Below are 20859 nucleotides of genomic sequence, written 5' to 3' on the forward strand. Positions count from 1 at the left end.
TATTCTATTGAGTTGTGACTAAATCTATATCGCGTCATAAACCACAGTAGATTCTCACTGCAACCCTATTCATCCCTTATCATTGAAATCCGAGTTGTGAATATATTTCTACAGACTGACACAGCAACTTCATGACACATTCATTATTTGGCATTGTATTGAATCGCTGAAACTAACACTTCTCCTATGCCACTCTTCACCTTTCGATAATCGAACTGTGGAACTTTTATACATCTTGTATGAATACTGTAAGACACGTGCGTCTCTTCAGTTTAGAAATCGATAAATCCGTGTTGCTTCCTCGTCGAGTAAGTGCTTCCAGGAAAAAACTGATAGTGCTGAATCGTTTCCAAAGTTACAATAAACGGATTGGACAGTTCCGGCCTCGACGTTCTTCGCTTAACTCCGGCCTACCTTTTCACGTATATTTTTTTTAAGTTTGCTGTTAGGGCAAATGAATTGATTGAGATTATGTCGAACTACTGTTTTCCAAAAACGATCCTCCGCGATGCATTGCATCTAGCACCTTCGATCCATGGGTCGGTGACTCAGAGTGTCTATTTATTCGCCATTTAATAATGCTACAGATTTTGCATTGACATGGCGGACCACGCAAATTCATCGTAAAGACACCTTCGTACACTTCTGTCTTGATTGAGAAAATCTGATATTATCCTGCTGTCGGACGTGTCTGACGGACATGTAGTAAACCAACAAGCATGGCACACTTCGATCAAGTGTTCGGTTTTCTCTTCAACGATTCAAAGCAATACAAATTTTGAAGTCACACAAAACAAACAACACAAAATTCCCATATCTTTACTCATATTTTCAAAAGGCACGCGAGCCGGGCAATACCGCGCAACAGAACAATAACGATATTTCTTCCAGACAAACGCACAGTACAGAAGAAACAGCGCAAAGCTCCACCACCATCAGCGCTCGAGAATCTCTATCAGAAAAAAAACCTTCACATACTTCACCATTTTTGTGTTTTTTTCTCTTTCTATATTTTTTGTTACGTGTTTTCAACAGCGTGGTTGGTCTAGATCTCGCACACTTTCTGTTAGCTGTCCAGCAGGCACTGTTAGTCCTCTTGAACCAAGAGGATCGACGACACAGGTGCGGATTAGTTTTAGTTTTGCCACTTTCAAGCTATACTTCTACACTATTCTTAGTTGTTTTTCTCACCTTATTTCTTCAGTATTACTACTAATTACTTCAATCTCGATAAAACCTAATCTTTTCGCTTCATTGCTTGTTGAACTCTCATCAACTATGAAACTCTTATTGGCATTGAAATTAAACTTGATACTAATAATCCTATTCACACATTGAGCATCAGTACATTGTCAACTATAAATAACATATGTTTTGTTAGTTTTTTAACCAGTTCTTTCAAAAGAACGATCCTTATAGATAGAGAAGTCAGAACCATATTTATATAACTTGCATGTAGGTTAAATGGGAATATATTTGATGCATTCTTTGAATAGTTATATTGAGCAATGAATATAAAGTTCTTTAACTTTGTATGATTTTGCATAGAGATAACGTTAAGCTGTTTCGTCTACGGTAAGTGGTTTGATAAAGTTTTGAAGTAAATAGTTTGAAGTTTGTTACAGGCTAGAAGAAGTAATTCACACAATTTTTGACTTAAGTTTACATTTCTGGTAGCGGTTCTAAAACATCCAAACAGTTTGTTGCATGCCAAACTTTTGGAGAGCCTTTGCCTTTTCTTTTGACGCAAAATCTTTGATATCCCGCTTGCGCTTTCTACAGATTCCGGAAGAGTTGACCCTTGACTATGCGGAAATCACGTCGATTCCTCCGCTGCCCCTGTGGACCTTGCTGGCTGCGGACAAGGAAACGGCGGGACTGAAGGCTCAGCAGAGCGAGGATGTTAAGGTAGGTCGTAATTATATTTCAAATCACGCTAATCTAACGTGTTCCGTTTTTTGGTAGGATTACAACGAGCTCTTCGAGAGCAATGTCGTCGACGAATCGTTGGATGATTTGCTGGAAGACGAACCGGACATCAATCGGCACGCCGATCGCCGCTCATCGCTTCCGGAGAAGCACTATCTGTCCCACTTTGGACCGCGCCAGGGTCAGCTGTTGTCGCGTCTGTTGACTCACACCCATCTGCCGGGTCTTTCGTCGCTCGATCAGATGCACCTGCTGGCGCTGGCCGATACTGTGTCAACGTGCAATACGGACTTTGCTGAGCGCTTCGCTATTGATGCGGCGAAAACGGCGATTGCCAAAGAGAACTTGACCGGGGTGCCGAACACGGAGGCTGTTTCGACCGACTCGCTGGACGACTGTGGGCTGCGGTTCTTGCTCGCGATGAAGCATTACAACTACTTGCTGCGTTGTCTGCCGATCGTGCAGAGACAGTCGTTCCAGAAGCAGGGCGTGGGAACGGCCAACATCGTGTGGGCGTTCCACTCGGAAAGTGAGGAAGAATTGCTGAACCTGATTCCGTCTTACGCCAAGGGTCAACCCAAGTGGCACGTGTTGAAGGAGTTGGGTGTTGGCTGGTGGTTACGGAATAACAACCTGCTGAGGCAGTGTATTGAGCGGTTGGCCAAGGCATCGTTCCAGGCGAACCAGGATCCGCTGGATGCAGCGCTGTACTACATGGCAATGAAGAAAAAATCCGTCGTCTGGGGATTGTACCGGTCGAAGCGGGACGAAAAGATGACCGCATTCTTTGCGAACAACTTCAGCGAGGATCGCTGGCGGAAGGCGGCCCTCAAGAACGCGTTTGCACTGCTGGGCAAGCAACGGTTTGATCACGCTGTGGCATTCTTCTTGCTTGCCAATTCGTTGAACGATGCACTGGAAGTGTGTTTGACGAAACTACAGGATCTTCAGTTGGCCCTGGTCATTACCCGTCTGTACGAAGGAGAGCACGACGCCACGCCACCCAGCTTCAAGCGATTGCTGTACGAGGAAGTGCTCGGTTGCGATAAGAACGGTGAGAATCAGGATCTTAGCCGTGCCCATCCCGATCCGTTCCTGCGCTCGATGGCTCTTTGGCTGCTGAAGGACTATTCCGGAAGTCTGAGCACTCTGCTGAACAGCAACATCGGTAGCATGCATCCGCTGTTTGACGACGACAACAACACTTCCCACTCGGAGGCGGCACACGCCACGAATCCGAACGTGTTTAACTTTTACGTGTATCTGCGGACGCATCCGCTGTTGATCCGTCAACACATTGCCACTTCGGTGCAGGACAAGAAGCGTGCCCAAGTGGTGCTGGCCGGTTTCAGCTATGGCGGTGAGGTGGCATCAGCTGCCAAGCCAGGACTTGCTACCGATAAGCAAATCCAGCTGGAAGACACGATCACGCCGTTGGAACGCCAACTGTACTTTACCACGGCTCATGCCCACTTTAAAGCCGGGTGTCCAGCGCTAGCGTTGGAAGTGCTCAGCAAGCTGCCAACGAAGGTGATTGATCAGGATTCGAGCAGTCAGCTGCAGAGTCCAAACGATGCCAAAACCACGTGCAATCTGATCACGACCGGTATCCTGGACTGGAGCAAGAGTAGCCAGGGCGATTCGGGCAAAGAGACGACCAGTTCAATCGACTGGGGAGCGCCGGCATCGTCGACGACCGTCGATTGGAGCACTCCGGCAAGTGGTTTCGACTGGGGAGCACCGGTGACTTCGCAGATTTCGAACGGCCCTGACGAGTTTAAGATTGAGTGGGACGAGGAGGAAAAGAATGACGATGAAGATGAGGATAGTGACGAAGGAATTCAACTGAAGAAACCTGAAAAGGAGGAAAAGAGCGAAGCTGAAGAGAGCAAGGAAGAGGAGGACGGCAATGCAAAGGGAAGCTTGGACATAATGGCGCAACAGTTGAAGTTTATTGCATGTTTGAAGATTTTGATGGAAGAACTGTCGACGCTGGCGACCGGATTCGAAGTGGACGGCGGACAGTTGCGCTACCAGTTGTACGTTTGGCTGGAGCGCGAGGTGGAAGCGCTGAAGCAGCTGTGCAATTACAGCACTGGTGATTCAGACAACACCGCAATCGAAGACAATAACAATCTGGACTTGATGGACAGAGACACTCCGGTGCTTGCAAACAAGTTCCCCCACGACAAGCCAACGCTTCACGAGATCCTGATCCAGGAGAAGCAAGACTTTGAAGCGAAGGTTCAACGAGCCGCCAGGAGAAAGCGCTGGCTGAAGGCGAACGAAACGTTGTTACGAACATTGCTCAGCTATTGCTCGCTGCATGGCGCCAGCGGTGGCGGATTGGCGTCAGTCCGGATGGAGCTGGTGCTGCTTCTGCAGGAACTTCAGCAGGAGAAGACGCAACAACAGCTGCTCAGTCCGTTACCATTCCCAACGACGTTGCCACTGTTGAGTGCATGTGTGGCAGGCAACAAAACCGTCATCGCCGATCCGTTGCGATATCTGCAGTCCCACACGCACGACATGCTGCAAACCATTGTCGACATGCGAAGTCCGCCGCACGCTCACCGGACTGTCTTCCCCAACGGGATATTCGTCCTGCGGGATCTTGGAGTGGCCCTGTCGGCTTGTATCTACCAATCGCTGTGCGATTCGGACACGTTCAGCGTGAAGCAATCGACGGTGAGCGAGGGATGCCACAGTCCCGGAATGGAGACGATAGCCAAGCTGAACGCCAGCTGCCAAAGCACTCATCTGATGGCGAACGCCGCCGCGCACCAAAGACGACGAAAGTATTCGACAGACGAACCACTCGCAGTAAGCACTCCTCCTTCCAAATGGCCAGGTGTAACCAATCTCCGGGCGCTTCTGGCCCGCGAAAAGGACGAGGACACACCGCGGTTGAACGTTTTGCTGTGCGAATCGTTCGTGGCCACCTACATGGCCCTGTTTGTGTACGCCCTGACGACCTGCGACTGCCACATTCTGTACCGCCTCGCTGGCCAGAACTTTACCGACTACACATGGTCGGCGCTGTACGGTGGAGGCGTCAAAAAGCTCCTCCGTAAGGCAACGTCCCATGTACAGGCGGTCCAGCAAGCGGTACAGGCGCAGGTCCAGCAGGAAAGCCTCGACAGTCCGACCGTGGCCGACGGTGGAAGCGTCTGGGGAGCGGTTACTTCACTGACGAAGCAACGCGTGAAGCTCAATATGAAGCTGCTTGGGCATTTTGCTGGGCCCCAGGGCCCCGCCAACATGAAGGAGGACAAGCCAACTTATCGCGAGCAGTTCGTCCCGCCCGAGATGTCGATGGTGTCGTACTTCCTGACCAAGCCGGTTCCAAAGGGTACGATGACTAGTGTAGCATTCTTAGCAAGTCCAATTAAACCGAACCCCTCTTCCAGGTGAGCCCGACGAGGAGGACTACGATTCGGCCGACTCGGCCGTGTCGGATCTGGACGACGAAGACGAGGACGAGGACGTGTTCAACGATCCGCTCAACAACGACCCCAAGGTGAGCCAGGTTTCGGCCGCGGTGCGGAAACATCGTCGCGAAAACACCGAACACTCCAATCCGGGCTCGTACTCGTGGTGCATCCTGCGGTTCGCGCTCATCCGGGTGGCCCAGAACCAGCTGCAGACGTTCATCAACGTGGCGGGAATCGAGATGCAGGGTAAGCGTTTGGGGGCTAGGGAAAGGGGTTGAGCTGAGGCTGATTGCGTGTGTTTTGTTGCAGAGTTGCCTGTTTGCAGTCCGCTAATTCACGGGATCCTGCGGAGTCTCTCGTCGTGGCAGGAATTGTTGAGGGAAGAGCTGGAACACCGTGGTCCAGCGTCGGTAGATTACATTCCAGGTAATAAAGTTCAGCACATCTTAATCTCTTTACGTAGTATTAAAATCTCGTCCACCTTTCCAGGCTGTTTTGTCGAATCGGAAGCAAAAGGCCCCGCAATCCACAAGTATCGTTCGCTGCTGGAAAAGTCCAACACCCCGTTCAGCCCCTGTCTTTCATCGGCCGCGCCTGCCCGACGCCTCTGGAACTATCTGGTGCGCATCGAGATGGTGCAGGAAATTTTCATCCGCGCAGTATTCGGCAAGAAGAAGCCCTCGCCCAACCTGTCCGACACGGCCATCGGATCGATCACCAACTCGGGCAACGATTCCGGCACGCCGATCGGAAACGAGTCGGCCGGCGGGGCGGCGACGGCGGCCGGAGGTGGTGCGCCCGCCCACTTGCAAAACATTCCAGAGCCCGTACGGATCATCCACAAGGACCAGGAGCAGATATCGGCCTTCTGTCTGAACGTGGTCAATCCAGGCCTGCTGTCGCTGGCAACGCCTCGCGAGGTTCAGGAGATGGACATTTCGCTGCTGCTCGAATCTCCCAACTGGATGGAGGACGAGTGCGAGATGGACATTATGAACCTGTCCAAGGACATCGAAACGATGCCGTCGAGCAACTTCCTGGTGATACAAACCGCTACAGACAGGTATGTGTTGAAAGCATCTTCTAAATTGCATTGATTAATAAATGAAATATATCTTTCAAGGCATCTGAACACGAACCTAAACTCCGCACAAAACTTTGGAGCACCGGCTAGCCCACAACCTGGAATTGCGGGACAATCGGGACGTGGTGCTTCCGTGGTAAGTGAATCATCAAAAACTTTCAGTACTAAATAATTTTCACACGACCTCTTACACATCCACACACCCTCATGAGCAGTTTGTAACACGATAGGGGCGAAAATCACTTGAAAGCAATTTCATCTTCACAGTACGTCGTAATGCTTGGGCTAACAACATGATATGATTCGCTGAACTAATCTGATCAAACTATTAACAAGTCGTATGCTGATCTACCTACACGCGCAGCGTAAATCGCACAAGCGTAAGAGCGTTGGCGTTTAACCTTCGACTTGTCGATTTTTTGGTACAAAATGTCGATGAATATGCTACAGGGACAGGGATGTAATAATCACAAAGAAAAACTTTCTTCACCCCGAAAGAGAGATGAGCAAATAAAAATCAATCAGTTGAAGATTTTTTGTGAATCTCATTGTTAGCGCCACTTAAATTAATTTGCTTCGTTTTATTTTTACATGCATTGTTTGTCTACGAAAAGTAACAAACCATTTTTCGACGTGTGACGTTACACCTGAGTTCCGCCGGAGTAATCCAGATGATGATTTTTTCGGTTTCATTTTACCGATCTTTCGTGCGCAAGAGAGGAGAGCCATGTTCCCTTCCATTTTTTCTCTTGATAAACGTTAAAAGATTTTCATTTCCAAATGATATGATGAAGATTCTTCCATCGCTATGCAAGTTCTTTCAATTTTGCTATTTTCAGCAAATTGAAAGAACTAGTCGTAAATTACATTGACGTTTTCCAAAGTATAATTTTCTAGAAAACTTTTTTTATTGATTTTTTTAATTGATATTTGAAAAAAATATTTAAAAATTTTAATAAAAATATTAAAACGTTAACAACATTTAGAATGAAAATATAAGCAGGCAGGCCCAGAATTTATAAAAAATATCAAGAACGTTAAATGTAAAAAAATAACCAAAGGTTAAAATTTTGTTTCAAAATTTAAAAAAGTATTTTCTTAAGAATTTTAATTGCTTTTGGTTTTTGGTTTTAAAATTTGTAATTTAGTAGAATTCAAGAGTTTTTTTAAATGTCCTAAAATATTGTCTTTCGTATGTTTATAAAATTGTTAAAAATAGAAAAAAAATAAAGGTTGACATTTTGTTTAAAAAAAAATTAAACATAATTATTTAAAGAATTTTAATTGTCTTTGTTTTTTTTTATTTTAATTTTTATTTTTTTTTTTGAAATTCTAAAGTTAAAATTGGCAAAAAATTCAAGAATTTCAATAGTTTCAAATTTTTGGGGTATTTGGTTTTTTGAATTTAGATATTTTAATGTTGTTGATATTTTTGATTTTTTTTTTTAAATTCTTGTATCATAACACTTTTATTTTTGTAAAAGTTCTTAAATGGTTGCCAATGGCACACCTCTTAGAAAAAATGCGTTTTAATCGTGCAATAATCACCACGAATATGACCTTCTTCAATACTTGAAAGTTTTTAAACGGTTTGAAAATTCTTAGGCAGAGTGTTCAATGTAGAAAACGAAAGAGTTTCCAAACATTCAGTTTGACTCTAAATTAACGAATCCATTTGAAAGGTTATTGACATAAATAATCTTTAACAAATATGTACTTACCAGCATTCAGCATTTAAGTTGTTGTCCTTGCTCTGCAGATTTTTTTTTTGTTTTGTTTTGGAGACATTGGCTTTCAGACCTTCTGCCGAGGAGCACGATGATGGGTAGAAAGTGGTGTCTATGGATTGGGATCCGCAAGTCGCCCAATGTCTCGAGACTCTTTGAGACCGTCGGGCTTTCCATGGAGGTTGAACACCTTTTTTCATAATCAACGAAAATAAGATGCAGATCTGCAGTTTAAATAAAAAGATAACATATTATAAATTATAAAAAAGATATAATAAAAAGATAACATATATTGAATTATAGTCCATCATGATTCTGAAGCTTATCATAGGATCTGAAACAAAGAAGAAATGTAAAACAAATTAGGATCATCATGTAAATTTTCCATAAACACATTTTAGCCACAACTAAACCATCAGCAATACACGTCGCGTAATTTCGTTGCTTTTAACTCCATTCAAATAACACATTCCCATTCGCCCATCACTCAAGATTTCTACTGTGCTGTTCAGATATGTTAATTGTACGGTGTAATCCATCTTTCCCTTTCCCACCTTTACTAACTTCTCTCAAACTCACTGTGATCACACGCCTCATCAGATAAAAGGAGCAACGTTTCCAGGAAGTCAGTGTCCACGCTTCTGCAAGCTGGTTATTGAGCGTTCAAAGCACTTACTGAAGCCGGTACTTTCAACTCATACATTTGCTTCACGTTGAAGCATCCTCTGTTGACTATTTGTTTCCTTCGCTCTTGCTTGATGTTATTTTTCAACGTTCTCATTTTAGGATTAGTTAAAATTCTGTTCTTTCATAAATGTTGCTGTAAATATTCAGTTTTTCTATCATATATTTCATGATAAGTTTGTAGATCTTCAAGTTCTCTTCTTTAAACTGCAAATGTTCTACCAGTCTAACTTCACTATTTCCCACTCTCAAAAGGTGCTCAAACACAAGGTCGACAACATCAAGCGGATGAGTGCGCACCCGCTGATGCCGCTGTACCTGACCGGGGGCCAGGACGGCTCGGTCCAGATGTGGGAGTGGGGCCACCAGCAGGTCGTCTGCACGCCCCGCCCACCCGGCACGTTCGCCAAGGTGACGCGGTGCCGGTTCTCGCAGCACGGCAACAAGTTCGGCATCGCCGACGGGGACGGCAACCTGAGCCTGTGGCAGGTTGGATTAGCTAGTCAGAGTAACAGACCGTTCTTTGTGAGTAGATTGACAGATCTTTATGTTGAATATGTTATAACGGTTGTATTTTTTCGTTACAGACTTATCAATGCCATAATAAGGGAATTACAGATTTCGTGTTTCTGGGTTCGTGCAGTCTGGTTGCAACAGGTAATGTGATAATCTCCTTTCTGAACCAAATGAGAAGACTAACTCCTTAATGTCTCCCTCCAACAGCGGGTCACAGTTCGGAAAGCAAAAACGTTGCCATATGGGATACGCTGCTGCCGCAGAAGAAGGCGCTGGTGTCAGGTATGCGAGTCACCTTTAATTTGAGTTCCAAATTTAGAAAATATTCTGTTCTCTTTCCCCTCCCCGTATACAGCATTCACGTGTCACGACCAGGGCGCGTCCAGCTTGGCGTACGCTCCGCAGCACCAGTTGTTGATATCGGCCGGCAAGAAGGGTGACGTGTGTATATTTGATGTTCGCCAGCGCGTACTTAGACATCGGTTCCAGGTGAGTTGCACGCTACTTCTATGTTGCCTTGGAACTATGATTAACGTTGATATTTTCTTCGTTTGTAGGCCCACGAGAATCCAATCAAATGTCTGGCGATAGACCCTCACGAGGAGCACTTTGTGACCGGATCAGCTGATGGGGATATCAAGGTAAGCGGTTTTGTGAAGAAATGTTGTCCGCTTGCGTTGTCAATTTACTTTATTCTGGGGCCCCTGGTCACCCGAGCTCTTCCATGGAAACTTTGGATGGCGTTTCGTACCTACTAGGCACTCTGGATGGGCCGGAGGGTTCTCCCCATTCCACTCTTCCTATAACTTGTGGTTAGGTAAAACTTGCCTTCGATGTAGTTCGCTTCTGCAGAAAGCAAGCTCAAGTTTATCTATACAGGTATGCATGCTGTAGCAAGAAGACGCTTCCATCTTTTTCGATCTTGTGCTGCTACTCTCCAATTTCCCAGGTTACAGATCTTCCGGTTGTCATCGTTGCACTTGTTACGATGTGAGGACTTCCGTGATCCGAAGTAGGCACGGTTCCCAGCAAAAAAAAAAAAAAACGAGTCCGGATATCGTAGCTGGTGTCGTTGTCGATCCCAAGTACACGAACTTGCTCACCTCATCTAACTCATCACCATTCACAGTTAGAGGCGCGAGAATTGGGGGGCCGACGTCCTTCGAACCCCTTCCTCTCATGTACTTCGTCTTGGTCGTATTCATGCCCAGTCCTACACGTCTTGCTTGTACCTTCAGTCGGGTGTAGATATCTTTAACCGTCTCCAAGTTTCTTGCCACAAAAAGCAATCATTTGGTAGGACTTGTTCATAATTGTGCCACTCGTTCTAATGCCCGCCTGTCGAATAATGTCCTCAAGACGATGTTGAACACGCACAAGATAATTCATCACATTGCCGCAGCCCTTGGGCGGATCCAAAGGGTTCCTCTAAATCCCCCAATCAAGTACGTGGAACATCACACCATCCAAGGTAGCCTTGATCATCCGAGTAGCTTCTCCTCCTCCCAGATCTTGGAAATCACACAGTGAAACGCCCTCGCCAGCTTCTCTCCTTCATATTTGAAGTGCTCACCGGGTAACCGATCCTTGCCAGCAGCTCTCTTGTTCTTCAGCTTCCTAAACTCCCTCTTGACCGTCTCTAGATCAGGAACTGGAAACTGTTCATCAGCTGCTGGTTGACTCCAACACCGTCTCCGTCCGCTTAATCGCCGTTGCTCGTTACTTCCACCTCGCTCATGTTTACGACAGGTTTCCCTCGTTGTCATTGCACACGTCGGCTCGCGGAACGAAGCCTTTGCGGACCGGTTCACCTGCTCGTAAAATTTCCGCGTTTAGTTAGCTCGGAATAACTGCTCCATTTCCCACAATCTTGCTGGCGCTCCTTAAGCTTGAAGACTGCGACTTGCCGATTCCGAGCCTGCCTATACCGTTCCACGTTCCCGTAAGCTGCCTTCTTCTCGGCGGTAATCCGTTGATACTCGTCGTCGTTGTTCTTAAAAGGTCATATAGATAAATACACTCACCACTTGAACTACTTCCACTCGCTTCAGGTTTGGGGACTGACCGTGCACACGTTGCTGTACAGCTTCATGGGCGAGCACGCGCGCAGCAGCTTCTTCAAGCACATTGGCCAGGGCGTCACGCAGCTCCAGATCGACCAGGGTGGACGGTTGTTCTCGTGCGGTGCCGACGGTTCGATGAAGGTCCGACAGCTGCCGGACCGCGAATCGATTGTTCACTCGTTGTATTAACTAGAAACTAGAAACAGACCGACAGACAGAGGGTAGGCTGAAAAAGAAAAGAAAAAGAATATTAAAAACAAAAGAAAAACAGTATAATACAGGACGTTGCAAAAAAAGAAAACAAATACTAACAGCAAAAATATATTGTGTTTAAACATTAGGAAATTTATAACAAGCTCCTTAAGTGTTATAGTAATTGTAACAAATGTTGAGATATAAAACAAACAAACCACACCTACGCATAAACAACATCAAGCATTGATAAATTTTACCTCCGGGAATACTAATATCCGTTAGACGCAGAATAATCTTAAACGAAAGCAAAAACTACACACAGACAACTCACAGACTTTTTCAAATTACTGTCACGAGATAAAGAATATACATAAACAGCAAAAAATATACACACAACAAAACAAATACTATTAAAGCAAACTTGTGCATCTATCTATTCCTATTCTAAACAAATAAATTGATACTTTCATTAAACTTTACTTGAAGCATCGTGTGAATCGAAAGAAGAAAAATCATACTTACCGCAGACAATACCCTTGTTGAGACGTAAAACTCTATGAAACAAAATAAAAAGATAAAGAACATACCAAAAAAAGAAGAAAATAAAAGTGAGCAGGATATGAAACAGATACATCGTACATATAGCAAAGCAAACGAGAGGATGATGAAATTTTAGACTAGAGCAATGTAGCAATGAAGCAAGATATAATAACTATTGAAAGAAAAAGTCAGAGATGATAAGTAGATAGTCGTAGGCCGCCGCAGCAGAAGATGTTTTACCCGCAAGATAACCAATCCTCTCCTCTCTCTCCTCGAGCGATACTTTTCGATGATATTAACAACTGTTTTCTGCTTACTTGTTTCGCATGTTTGCTAATATGCTAATATCCTTCAATTTGCGTTACCGCGCGCGTGTATTGTTCATTTCCGGGTATTAATTAAGAGTGTGCGCGTTCGTGTGTTACGTTATTTTTCCGCATTTCGCTTTCGTAAAGGAATTAAAATTAAAACAGAGTCATTTGCCATCCAAGATTGGCACGCGTTGAAGGAGAGGAAGCAAATGAGCAAGTACCACAATAAAAACAACACACAACACATTTTACACCCTAGTAGACACACTAACAAAGTTACTCACACACAAACACATTACTATGCCCCTATGTTTGATCACATAAAAAAACAACTACGCAAACCCCAAGCTGTTATTAAAAAAATGAATCCACCTATTTACAAACACAATTTACTGTTAACAGTCAAAATGATGCAACATTAACGAAAAAATAAAGAAGAAGAAAAAAATCATGATTTAGGGAATGAGCAAGTGGCTTAGACGCTGCTAGGAATAAGATATAATAAATAAATACAACAAAAGTGAGCAACAAATAGGAACAGGAGTGCGTACGGAGAATGCATAACTTACAACCTAGGGAAAATTTTATTTATTTATGAATAAATGTTTATCGTTGAAAGGCTGTGTATTTTTGAAGAACGAAACTTCCCTGAAATAAATAAAACATAAATATTGCTGTCGATGGGAATAACACACATTCACAATCGGTTTCCAATCCCCATCTCGCATTCTTTCATTGCGGTTTTCTGAGAAAACAAAAGAATCTTCGGCGAGTGTGAAAGAGAGTGCTTAATTTTGATGCCAGTTACAATATAAAATAAGAGAACCATTTTTGGGGGCATTCGACTGTTAAAAAGTCCTTTCTATAACATCGTTTATAGGAAGGCACGCTGACGGGTTGGGTCGTCGAGGTAATTGTATTAAGTTTTGGTGGTTTAGCCAGAAAAACCTTCCGATAGCATCGTAGCTCGGATGGCTCAGCGGCGGGTTTATGTTCAAAAATACCTTATCCCACTAACAGACATAAAAGAAGCATATCATTCACGAGATGCTTGGATGAAATGCTGTGGATTCAAAAGTTTCAGGAATAGAGCGACAAACTCCATGTCTGATTAGTCTGGAAATTCAAGTATTGTACTAACATGCCTTCCTTTTGTTGGACTGCAAGCTTCTTGGGAAGGCGTCGGTATTGACTAATAAAATAGCGGTCTTCGGTGGTCGCTCCCACCAATCTTTTAAGATTTATTGTTTAATTTCAGCTGATCTGTCAATAACGGAGTAGCAACCCATTTGGCAGTCAACCATGCTCATGCTCAAATCAAAAAAATACAATATCACGAAATTGGCCTATTTTGTAGAGGATTGCTTTGTGAAGGTTACCAAATCTTGATACATATTTGAAGCTGATTTTTTTATTCATAAAATTAAAAAAATAAAGCACCTGAACTTTACAAAATTTAAATTTTGATATTCGAAAATAAATTATATATTTTTTTCAAATTCAAATAAAAATAAAAATCTTTAAAAAAAATACAATGCATAACATCATAAATTAAAAAAAATAGTTTTAAAGTTCATTTAATTAGGAATAAACATTGAAACATATTTGCAATGGTCTTAAAAAAAAATATAAAGATATTTTTTTTATATATTTTAAATGTATTTTATAATTTTAACAAAATAAACAAATAGAAACTGTTTTATATTTCTTAATTTTTTTATCCAGGTAACAGCAGGTAACCACAGAGTAAGACAGAGTTCCCACTGTCTCTTGATTTTTGGTTCAACTTGGTGGTACATCGCAGGTACATCGCACGCATGCTACCAGCAAACCTTATGGAGCCAAAAAATGAAATGACATTTCTTCTGACTGGTCACTCTGGGTTACTCTGTGAGGTAACCATCGAAAATCTTGTCGTTTTTAGCTTGTTTGCTTATTCAGCCTCCTGTTATCAAAACATAATTTTACGTAGGGGGAGAGGGGGTAATATGCACCCCCTAAGGGAAAACTGTGATTTCTCAACCATTACAGCATTACTGTGGAAGAATTTTGTTCGATGTTCTAAAACAACTATTATTCTTCGTCATCCTTGTGAAAAAAGTCTTAAAAAACCTCAAAATTGTTCGAAAATATCGAATTTCTAAAAACATTTTTGATTCATTTCAAACAACCATGCGGGGCAATATGCACCGCAACATTGGGGCAAAATGCACTACAACAACGGGGCAAAATGTACCACAACATGGGGCAAAATGCACCGGGTAAAAGCAGTTTTCACTAGTCACTGTGGTATTTAGCATAAATCATAGTAAACCATTGTTACACAAGATCATTATTTCACTAAGCAACCACTGATACAGTTGACATTCTGGAGAATGTTACATTGGCGACGAGGATGGGATACAGAAAATTTCTTGGAAAATAGTGAAAATTTGCAGTGTTTTACAAGATCTTCAAAAGAAATTTTACCTGAAACATTTGGTGGTGTTGGAAGACATGGTGTTTGAAAGTACCATTTGGCAATTCGGTGAAAAATAGTTGTAATCTTTTTAATCGTTTAAAGCTAGTCCAGGCCAACTTTTAAAGCCAACCTGCTGAAATTGAAATCAAAAGAGGTGCTTCAATTTATACTAAAAACAAGAGGTAATTGATTTCATGAAACGGCGAGACTCCGGTCTACCGGGGTTGAAACGATCAGTTCGTTTGACCTCGAGACTCCGGTCTGACAAGAAAATCGATGAGACTCCGGTCTGTCGGGACTGGAACGATTCAGTCGTTCAGTCTATTTTGTCGAGGCTCCGGCCTGGCAAGGAATCGACAAGACTCCGGTCTGTCGGGATCGAAACGAATCCGTTCGTTTGGTCTATTTTGTCGAGACTCCGGTCTGGCAAAGGAAATCGGTAGGACTCCGGTCTACCGTGTCGGAACGATCCTGTCGTTCGACCTTATTGGTGAGACTCAGGTCTGCCAAAGTTACGGTAGGACTCCGGTCTGTCGGGATTGGAACGACCCTGTCGTTCAATCTAATTTGTCGAGACTGCGATCTGACAAAGGAAATCGGGGGAACTCCATGTTCACCGTGCCAGATCGATCCGTCGATTGGTCATGTTGAGTCGTTAATAAATTAGACGTCGTTGGAACTCGATTAAAAATATGGTGTATACTGATCAAAGTTCATTTTAAATGAAGTTTCAGTTTACTTTACATATTTAGTAAAGATGAAGTTAAATTTTTCAAATACGGAAAGGAAAATATTGATGTAAAAAGGCAGTAAGATTGAAATGATCGATAAAACATTCTAATCTTGGTTCCTTATTGTGTTCAGCATTTTATAGTAAAAAAAAGTTATTCCAAAATATTATTTATCTTAGAAGGAAAGAAGAAAGAAACGGAATCAAGCATAAAAAAAATATATTAAAAATGTTTACTCAAGCAACGCAATTGGTAACTTTGAGAAAATGTTGTTTAACTGATTATGAATGATATGTTAAAGAGGATCGAAAAAAATGTCCAAGGAGGTATGTAAATTATTTCAAATTAATTTTAAACAAGGAAGAGATGTGGTATTTAGCATAAATCATAGTAAACCATTGTTACACATGATCATTATTTCACTAAGCAACCACTGATACAGTTGACATTCTGGAGAATGTTACAGTCACCACTAGATGACACCGCTGTTTTTACAAAGGAGCTTCAGAGCGGTGCATTTTGCCCCGACCACGCTTTTTGCAGAAAATTTAATTTAAAATGCATTTTTTGATGTTTATGGACTCATTTATCTACAGAATAGTTAAGATTATGGCAAAAACTATATACCTCAATACTTACAATAACAATAAATGCTTTTTATATTGTCCAAAAATCATAATGAAAGTTCAATGAAAATTAGATGAAAACACAACATTTTAAAGTTTTGTAAATAACTTAAGTTGTTTTTATACTACGCTGTTCAACTTTTTCCAGCATGGTTTATTAATGTTAAGCTTCCAATTTCTATGAGTTTTTCCCCGGAAAATTCTTCCAAATACCGAGAAAAGCAGGGGGTGCATTTTGCCCCGGGGGTGCTTATTACCCCCTCTCCCCCTAACTTTTCCCATACAATCTCGAGATTTTCCGGAATCGGTTCCAGAGTGGTAAAAGTTGTCACTTTTTGGCGTAAGAACCTTCCTTGGACTTATACGAACCCAAAGCAAAAAAAAAAGAACAGTCATGTGTTGAATGAACCCAAAACTACATAGGAGAACAGCATCTAATATCAGCCATATTATTGCCATATCAGCACTTTGACATCAAATTACAGCTCATTAAAAGCGTTTTCAACTGAAATCGAGTGATTAATAGGGGCATGGCGTCGCTATTTTTAGACCACGTTTTCCACTTTTTCTCATCGAAACCGACTACTTTATCGACTTCATTTTGCTGGGCGAGATAGGACGCCGTCTTTTTTTAGACGATGACTCAGCACTTTTACACTCTTGCGCTTAAAAAACCAGGTGGCAGCACGATGTAACGCCACGTCCCTATAGGAATTGAGCAAGCAAGTTTCTATATATAGTTTTGCAAAATAAGTTGTTTAAATAGTGAGAATCAGCAAATTGGACGGAGTTAGGAGCGAGTGCTTAACCTGCCAAAAAATACGAGAATTTCCCTTAGTCGATAGGAGATCAAAATTATTTGATCTTCATCGAAAGTAAACAAGACCATCCAATAGCGCTCGTATGAAACCCCGCCGTAAAATTTGAGAAAATGGCAAAGCCAGAACAAGTTTGTCATCGCAAGAAATTCAACTATTTTTGTTTTAACGAAGGCTTAGCCGCAAAACGTACTCTTTCCTACGTTTTCAAACTTTATTTTTTCTAAACTTTTGCTTCTTGTCCATGTGCTGCTTGGACTTCTTCTTTTTAAACGAGTTCTCATTGTCCTCAAAGGACAGCTCTTTCGCGTCTCCCGGGCGCTTCTCCCCACTAGAAAATAAAGGATTAAAAAATCAGTAACCTGTGAACAATTGCCCAAACAAGCGTTCACTCACCTCTTGATCGAAATAATCGTCGACTTGTTCTTCGCCAGCACGTTGTTCCATTCGTCGTCGGTGCCCTTGATCATAAACTGGTCCAGGTTCTCCTTCTTCAGCCGGGCGAGCTCCTTCTTTTGCTTCTTCTGCAGCTTCTTCACGTCTTCGGCGAGGTCTTCGTTGATGCTCTTGTCCAAGGCGACCAGTCCCGCACCGGTGTTGAGCTCGCTCTCGTTTGCCATTGTGCTTTCGATGGTGCTCTCCAGGATCGAGTGCACGTACTTGGTGAGCTTCTTCATGCAGTCGTAAAACTTGGCCAGCACCTGGCCGCTGGGCATGTTGAACTCTTCGGCGAGGGCGTCCATGGTCTTGTGCTGGAGGCCGATGCCGAGCAGGATGGCTTTTTGCAGCGAATCGATGTTGGCGCTGGCCATTTTGGACTGGAAGTACAGCTGGGCCAGGTCCAGGGTCAGATCCATGATCAGTTTGTACTCGACCTGGTTGCGGGTGTACATTTCTAGGCGTTGGACGTCGTGCGGCAGGAAGATTTCGTCGATCGTCGCTTGGGTGAGCTCTTGGCCGGTGATCTTGGCTGCGCGGTTGTCCAGCAGGGACAGGGCCATTCCGGTGGAGAACTTGCGGAACGATTTTCCCAACAGCTTGAGGACGCGCCTCCGGAAGTCTACGTAGTACTGGTTGAGCCAGTCGTTCGTCTCGACCTTCTCGATGCTGTGGCTGATGGGGGAAATCATAATGCACGAGTGTTCGCCGGTCAGGTCGTTCTCCTTCTGGCTCAAGTACACGGGGATGTACTTTTGGCTCTTCCAGAAGCGCAGCAAATCATTCGTAAGGCCAAACGATGTTCCGAGGTAGTCCAAATGCTCCGGTCGTCGTTCGGCTAGACGCTTAAGCAGAGTTGGAACCTTCTTCCTGGGTTCGATGACCTCCTTCAGCAGATTAACCTCGTCGTCGTCGATGCTTTGAATTCCGTTGTCCTCTTCCTGATCTTCCGGGTTATCATTGAGGGGGGCAAAGTTGCCCTCGTAGTAACTGCGCAGCAGTTTCAGCGCCCGTTTACCGTAACCCATCTGAAATAGAGAGTTACATTGAAAAATCCAAAACTTCGCCAGCAATAACCGGACTTACCCTCTGATAATTCGGATGCGTCGCAATGCGCACAATTCGCGCCCCGCTCAACTTCGGGAACTCCCGATCGCCGTACTGCTCGGCAATGTTCCACGGAATCAAATCGCCGGCACTTTTCGCACCCCGAGCGAGCGAGTTCTGCACCGACTGCGCAGAAATCTGCCCCTCCAGACAGACCTGAATCACGCACAAAATTTCCGGCAGCTGGTCCTTCTTGGTGATCGGACCGAGCAGACAGAACAAGTGATGGGCAGGGGCGTCGCTCATCATCTGGAGGTCGTTGGGGCTGTTTTTGTAGTGGGACGAGACGCAGATGGACACGACGCGCTGCAGGAACGCTTCGGCGGCCCGGTGATACGAGAAGAGTGCGTCACGATCGATGTAGTAGAGCTCGCAAGCGTCCGGGGTGGGACAGCCAGAGTTGAGGTTCGCGACTACCGAGGCGTCCAGACAGAGCAGAGAAGTTAGCCAGCTTTCGACGGGGTCGGCCGGGTTGTAACGGATTGATTCGTCCAGCTTGATCGGGGGTGGAGCGCTGTTGTCCTTTTGGATTTGCGAGAGCAGTTTGAGGCTAAGGGAGCGGCCGGTTCCTTCGTAGCCGTTGATGGTGGAGGCCATGAAGACGAGGTACGGCCCGAGCATTGCCTTTACTAGTGGGAGAGGGATGGCGGCGGCTTCGTCGATAACCAGGAGATCGGCGGCATTTAGCAGATGTGCGTCGGAAGGAGAAATGTACTGAATCGTTTGCCGGTTATTCCTTGTTACGTTGATCCTGATGATGGCCTTGTTAAAGTCCGGATTCGTAGATCGGATGATGGTGTAATCCGTGTGCTCCTGGTACTCCAGGGCGTCGAATCCCTTCATGACAAACTCGAAAAGAGTCACCAAATTCTCCGGCGACGGAGAAGTGATGTAGATATTGACATAATTGAACGCAACGGCCGCCGAAATGGCCAGTCCCATGGCGGCGGACTTACCACGACCACGTCCGGCAGTCAACGATGTCGGTGGCTTCAGCTGTTTCTCCGCCAGAGCGTCAATAAACTGCGCGACGGCCTTGGCCTGGTCGTGAGTTTTGCAAATGTTGACCAGCGGCCCTGCCGGTGGCGTATCCGAGAGGCTCTCCTTCAGCTCTTCGAGCATTTCATCGTTGGCACTCTTACGAATCGCGTTGGCCTCAACCGGTCTCACCTCAGCGGTTTTCGACGACAGCGGAAGAACCGTAAGATCGTCGTTCACCAGCAAACAGCGTGAACAGTCCGCAAACGAGAGGATCAACCGTTCGTTGAACCGACACGTGACATCCTGGTGGGCCTCAGTCCTGTATCGCTTGTGCACATCCATGCTCATCGTGTACAGCTGCTTCAGCGAGTTGATGGTCTTCAGCAGCAGAATGATCAACCCACCTCCCTCAACCGTCTCGACGGTTCTTGCCAACAAATTCGGCGTCAACGCCTCGAAATCCTGCAGCACACAAACGCCGTACGTTTTACCCAGAATCGTGTGCGTGTCCTTGTAGTACCTGCCGTGAATCGTGGTCGAAACCCGGAACGTATCGAACAGATCCGACTCGTTGATGTCGATCTTGCCGGCTTGAATCTTCTTCGCCCGTTTCTTCCCGTGACTAAAAGCAAAAACAATATTCCATTAAATCGCTCAGTGACCTATTTCCCCCACTAAACTCACTTCGAAATGGCCTCGTCCTTGTTCTTGTAGCACCACAGCACCGTGGGCCGCGCCTTTACGGACGCCTTCGTCAGCATATCGTACAGAATCGGCACCTGATCGCGGCCCTTGTCCCCGACCACCACGAACATGGTCCGGTGGCCGAGCTTGACGCCGTTCTCGATCATCACCCGGATGCGGTTGTCGATCTTTTTCTTGACCATTGTGGCGACGGGGGGGTGTTGGAACCAACGGGGAACCGAAATTAACTAGATTTACCGACGGGCCACGGATTTCACGTGTTTTCGAACGACACGCGCAGGCGGAATAACCAAAACAGTGCGGCGGTGTTTTGACAGTTTGGCGAGCACAGGGTGACTCTTTTTGATTGGTTGTTTTTTGCGGCACGGAGGGAAATCGATATTTAAATTTAGGATACAGACTTGTTGAAAACGGTGTACAGAAAAAATCGAAAAGAAAATACTTTAAAACTGCAGTGCAATTCTGGAGCAACATTTGAAAGGGGCGGTACGACATTGCTCTTACGGCCT

The 20859-nt window shown here is 44.6% G+C and overlaps 2 protein-coding genes across 4 annotated transcripts in view; one reads left to right on the forward strand and one right to left on the reverse strand.

Annotated features, from left to right (window-relative positions):
• Positions 1 to 13101, forward strand: part of LOC120416617 (dmX-like protein 2) — a 35092-nt gene extending 21991 nt beyond the window's left edge. Inside the window, exons 6-19 of one of the 3 annotated variants that reach the window (XM_039578414.2) lie at positions 1036 to 1122; positions 1783 to 1908; positions 1966 to 5281; positions 5340 to 5609; positions 5673 to 5789; positions 5853 to 6426; positions 6487 to 6583; positions 8775 to 8858; positions 9114 to 9383; positions 9446 to 9515; positions 9582 to 9656; positions 9730 to 9863; positions 9932 to 10015; positions 11426 to 13101. In XM_039578414.2, the coding sequence (XP_039434348.1) occupies positions 1036 to 1122; positions 1783 to 1908; positions 1966 to 5281; positions 5340 to 5609; positions 5673 to 5789; positions 5853 to 6426; positions 6487 to 6583; positions 8775 to 8858; positions 9114 to 9383; positions 9446 to 9515; positions 9582 to 9656; positions 9730 to 9863; positions 9932 to 10015; positions 11426 to 11626 (5505 nt within the window). In that variant the 3' untranslated portion in view covers positions 11627 to 13101. The remainder of the gene's footprint in view (positions 1 to 1035; positions 1123 to 1782; positions 1909 to 1965; positions 5282 to 5339; positions 5610 to 5672; positions 5790 to 5852; positions 6427 to 6486; positions 6584 to 8774; positions 8859 to 9113; positions 9384 to 9445; positions 9516 to 9581; positions 9657 to 9729; positions 9864 to 9931; positions 10016 to 11425) is intronic. The other 2 variants (XM_039578415.2, XM_039578416.2) reach the window with 2 other exon arrangements.
• A 4175-nt stretch (positions 13102 to 17276) lies between these two features.
• On the reverse strand, positions 17277 to 20648 carry LOC120416642 (RNA cytidine acetyltransferase). Its single transcript, XM_039578452.2, has 4 exons — positions 20330 to 20648; positions 18644 to 20267; positions 17516 to 18585; positions 17277 to 17450 (listed from the first exon to the last, which is right to left on the reverse strand). The coding sequence occupies exons 1-4, from the start codon at positions 20530 to 20532 to the stop codon at positions 17327 to 17329; spliced, it is 3021 nt and encodes a 1006-aa protein (XP_039434386.1). The 5' UTR covers positions 20533 to 20648; the 3' UTR covers positions 17277 to 17326.
• Between the last annotated feature and the right edge of the window lie 211 nt (positions 20649 to 20859).

This window comes from Culex pipiens, chromosome 2, assembly GCF_016801865.2.
Source record: "Culex pipiens pallens isolate TS chromosome 2, TS_CPP_V2, whole genome shotgun sequence".
Classification (NCBI taxonomy): Eukaryota; Metazoa; Arthropoda; class Insecta; order Diptera; family Culicidae; genus Culex; species Culex pipiens.

What these genes read in the sequence shown, in the direction of transcription:
- LOC120416642 (XM_039578452.2), bottom strand. Translation starts at nt 20,532, where the DNA reads ATGGTCAAGAAAAAGATCGACAACCGCATCCGGGTGATGATCGAGAAC. An exon ending in AAGGACGAGGCCATTTCGAA is followed by an intron (nt 20,268 to 20,329) that starts GTGAGTTTAGTG and finishes TTTTGCTTTTAG; the next exon opens with TCACGGGAAGAAACGGGCGA. An exon ending in ACGATTATTTCGATCAAGAG is followed by an intron (nt 17,451 to 17,515) that starts GTGAGTGAACGC and finishes TTTATTTTCTAG; the next exon opens with TGGGGAGAAGCGCCCGGGAG.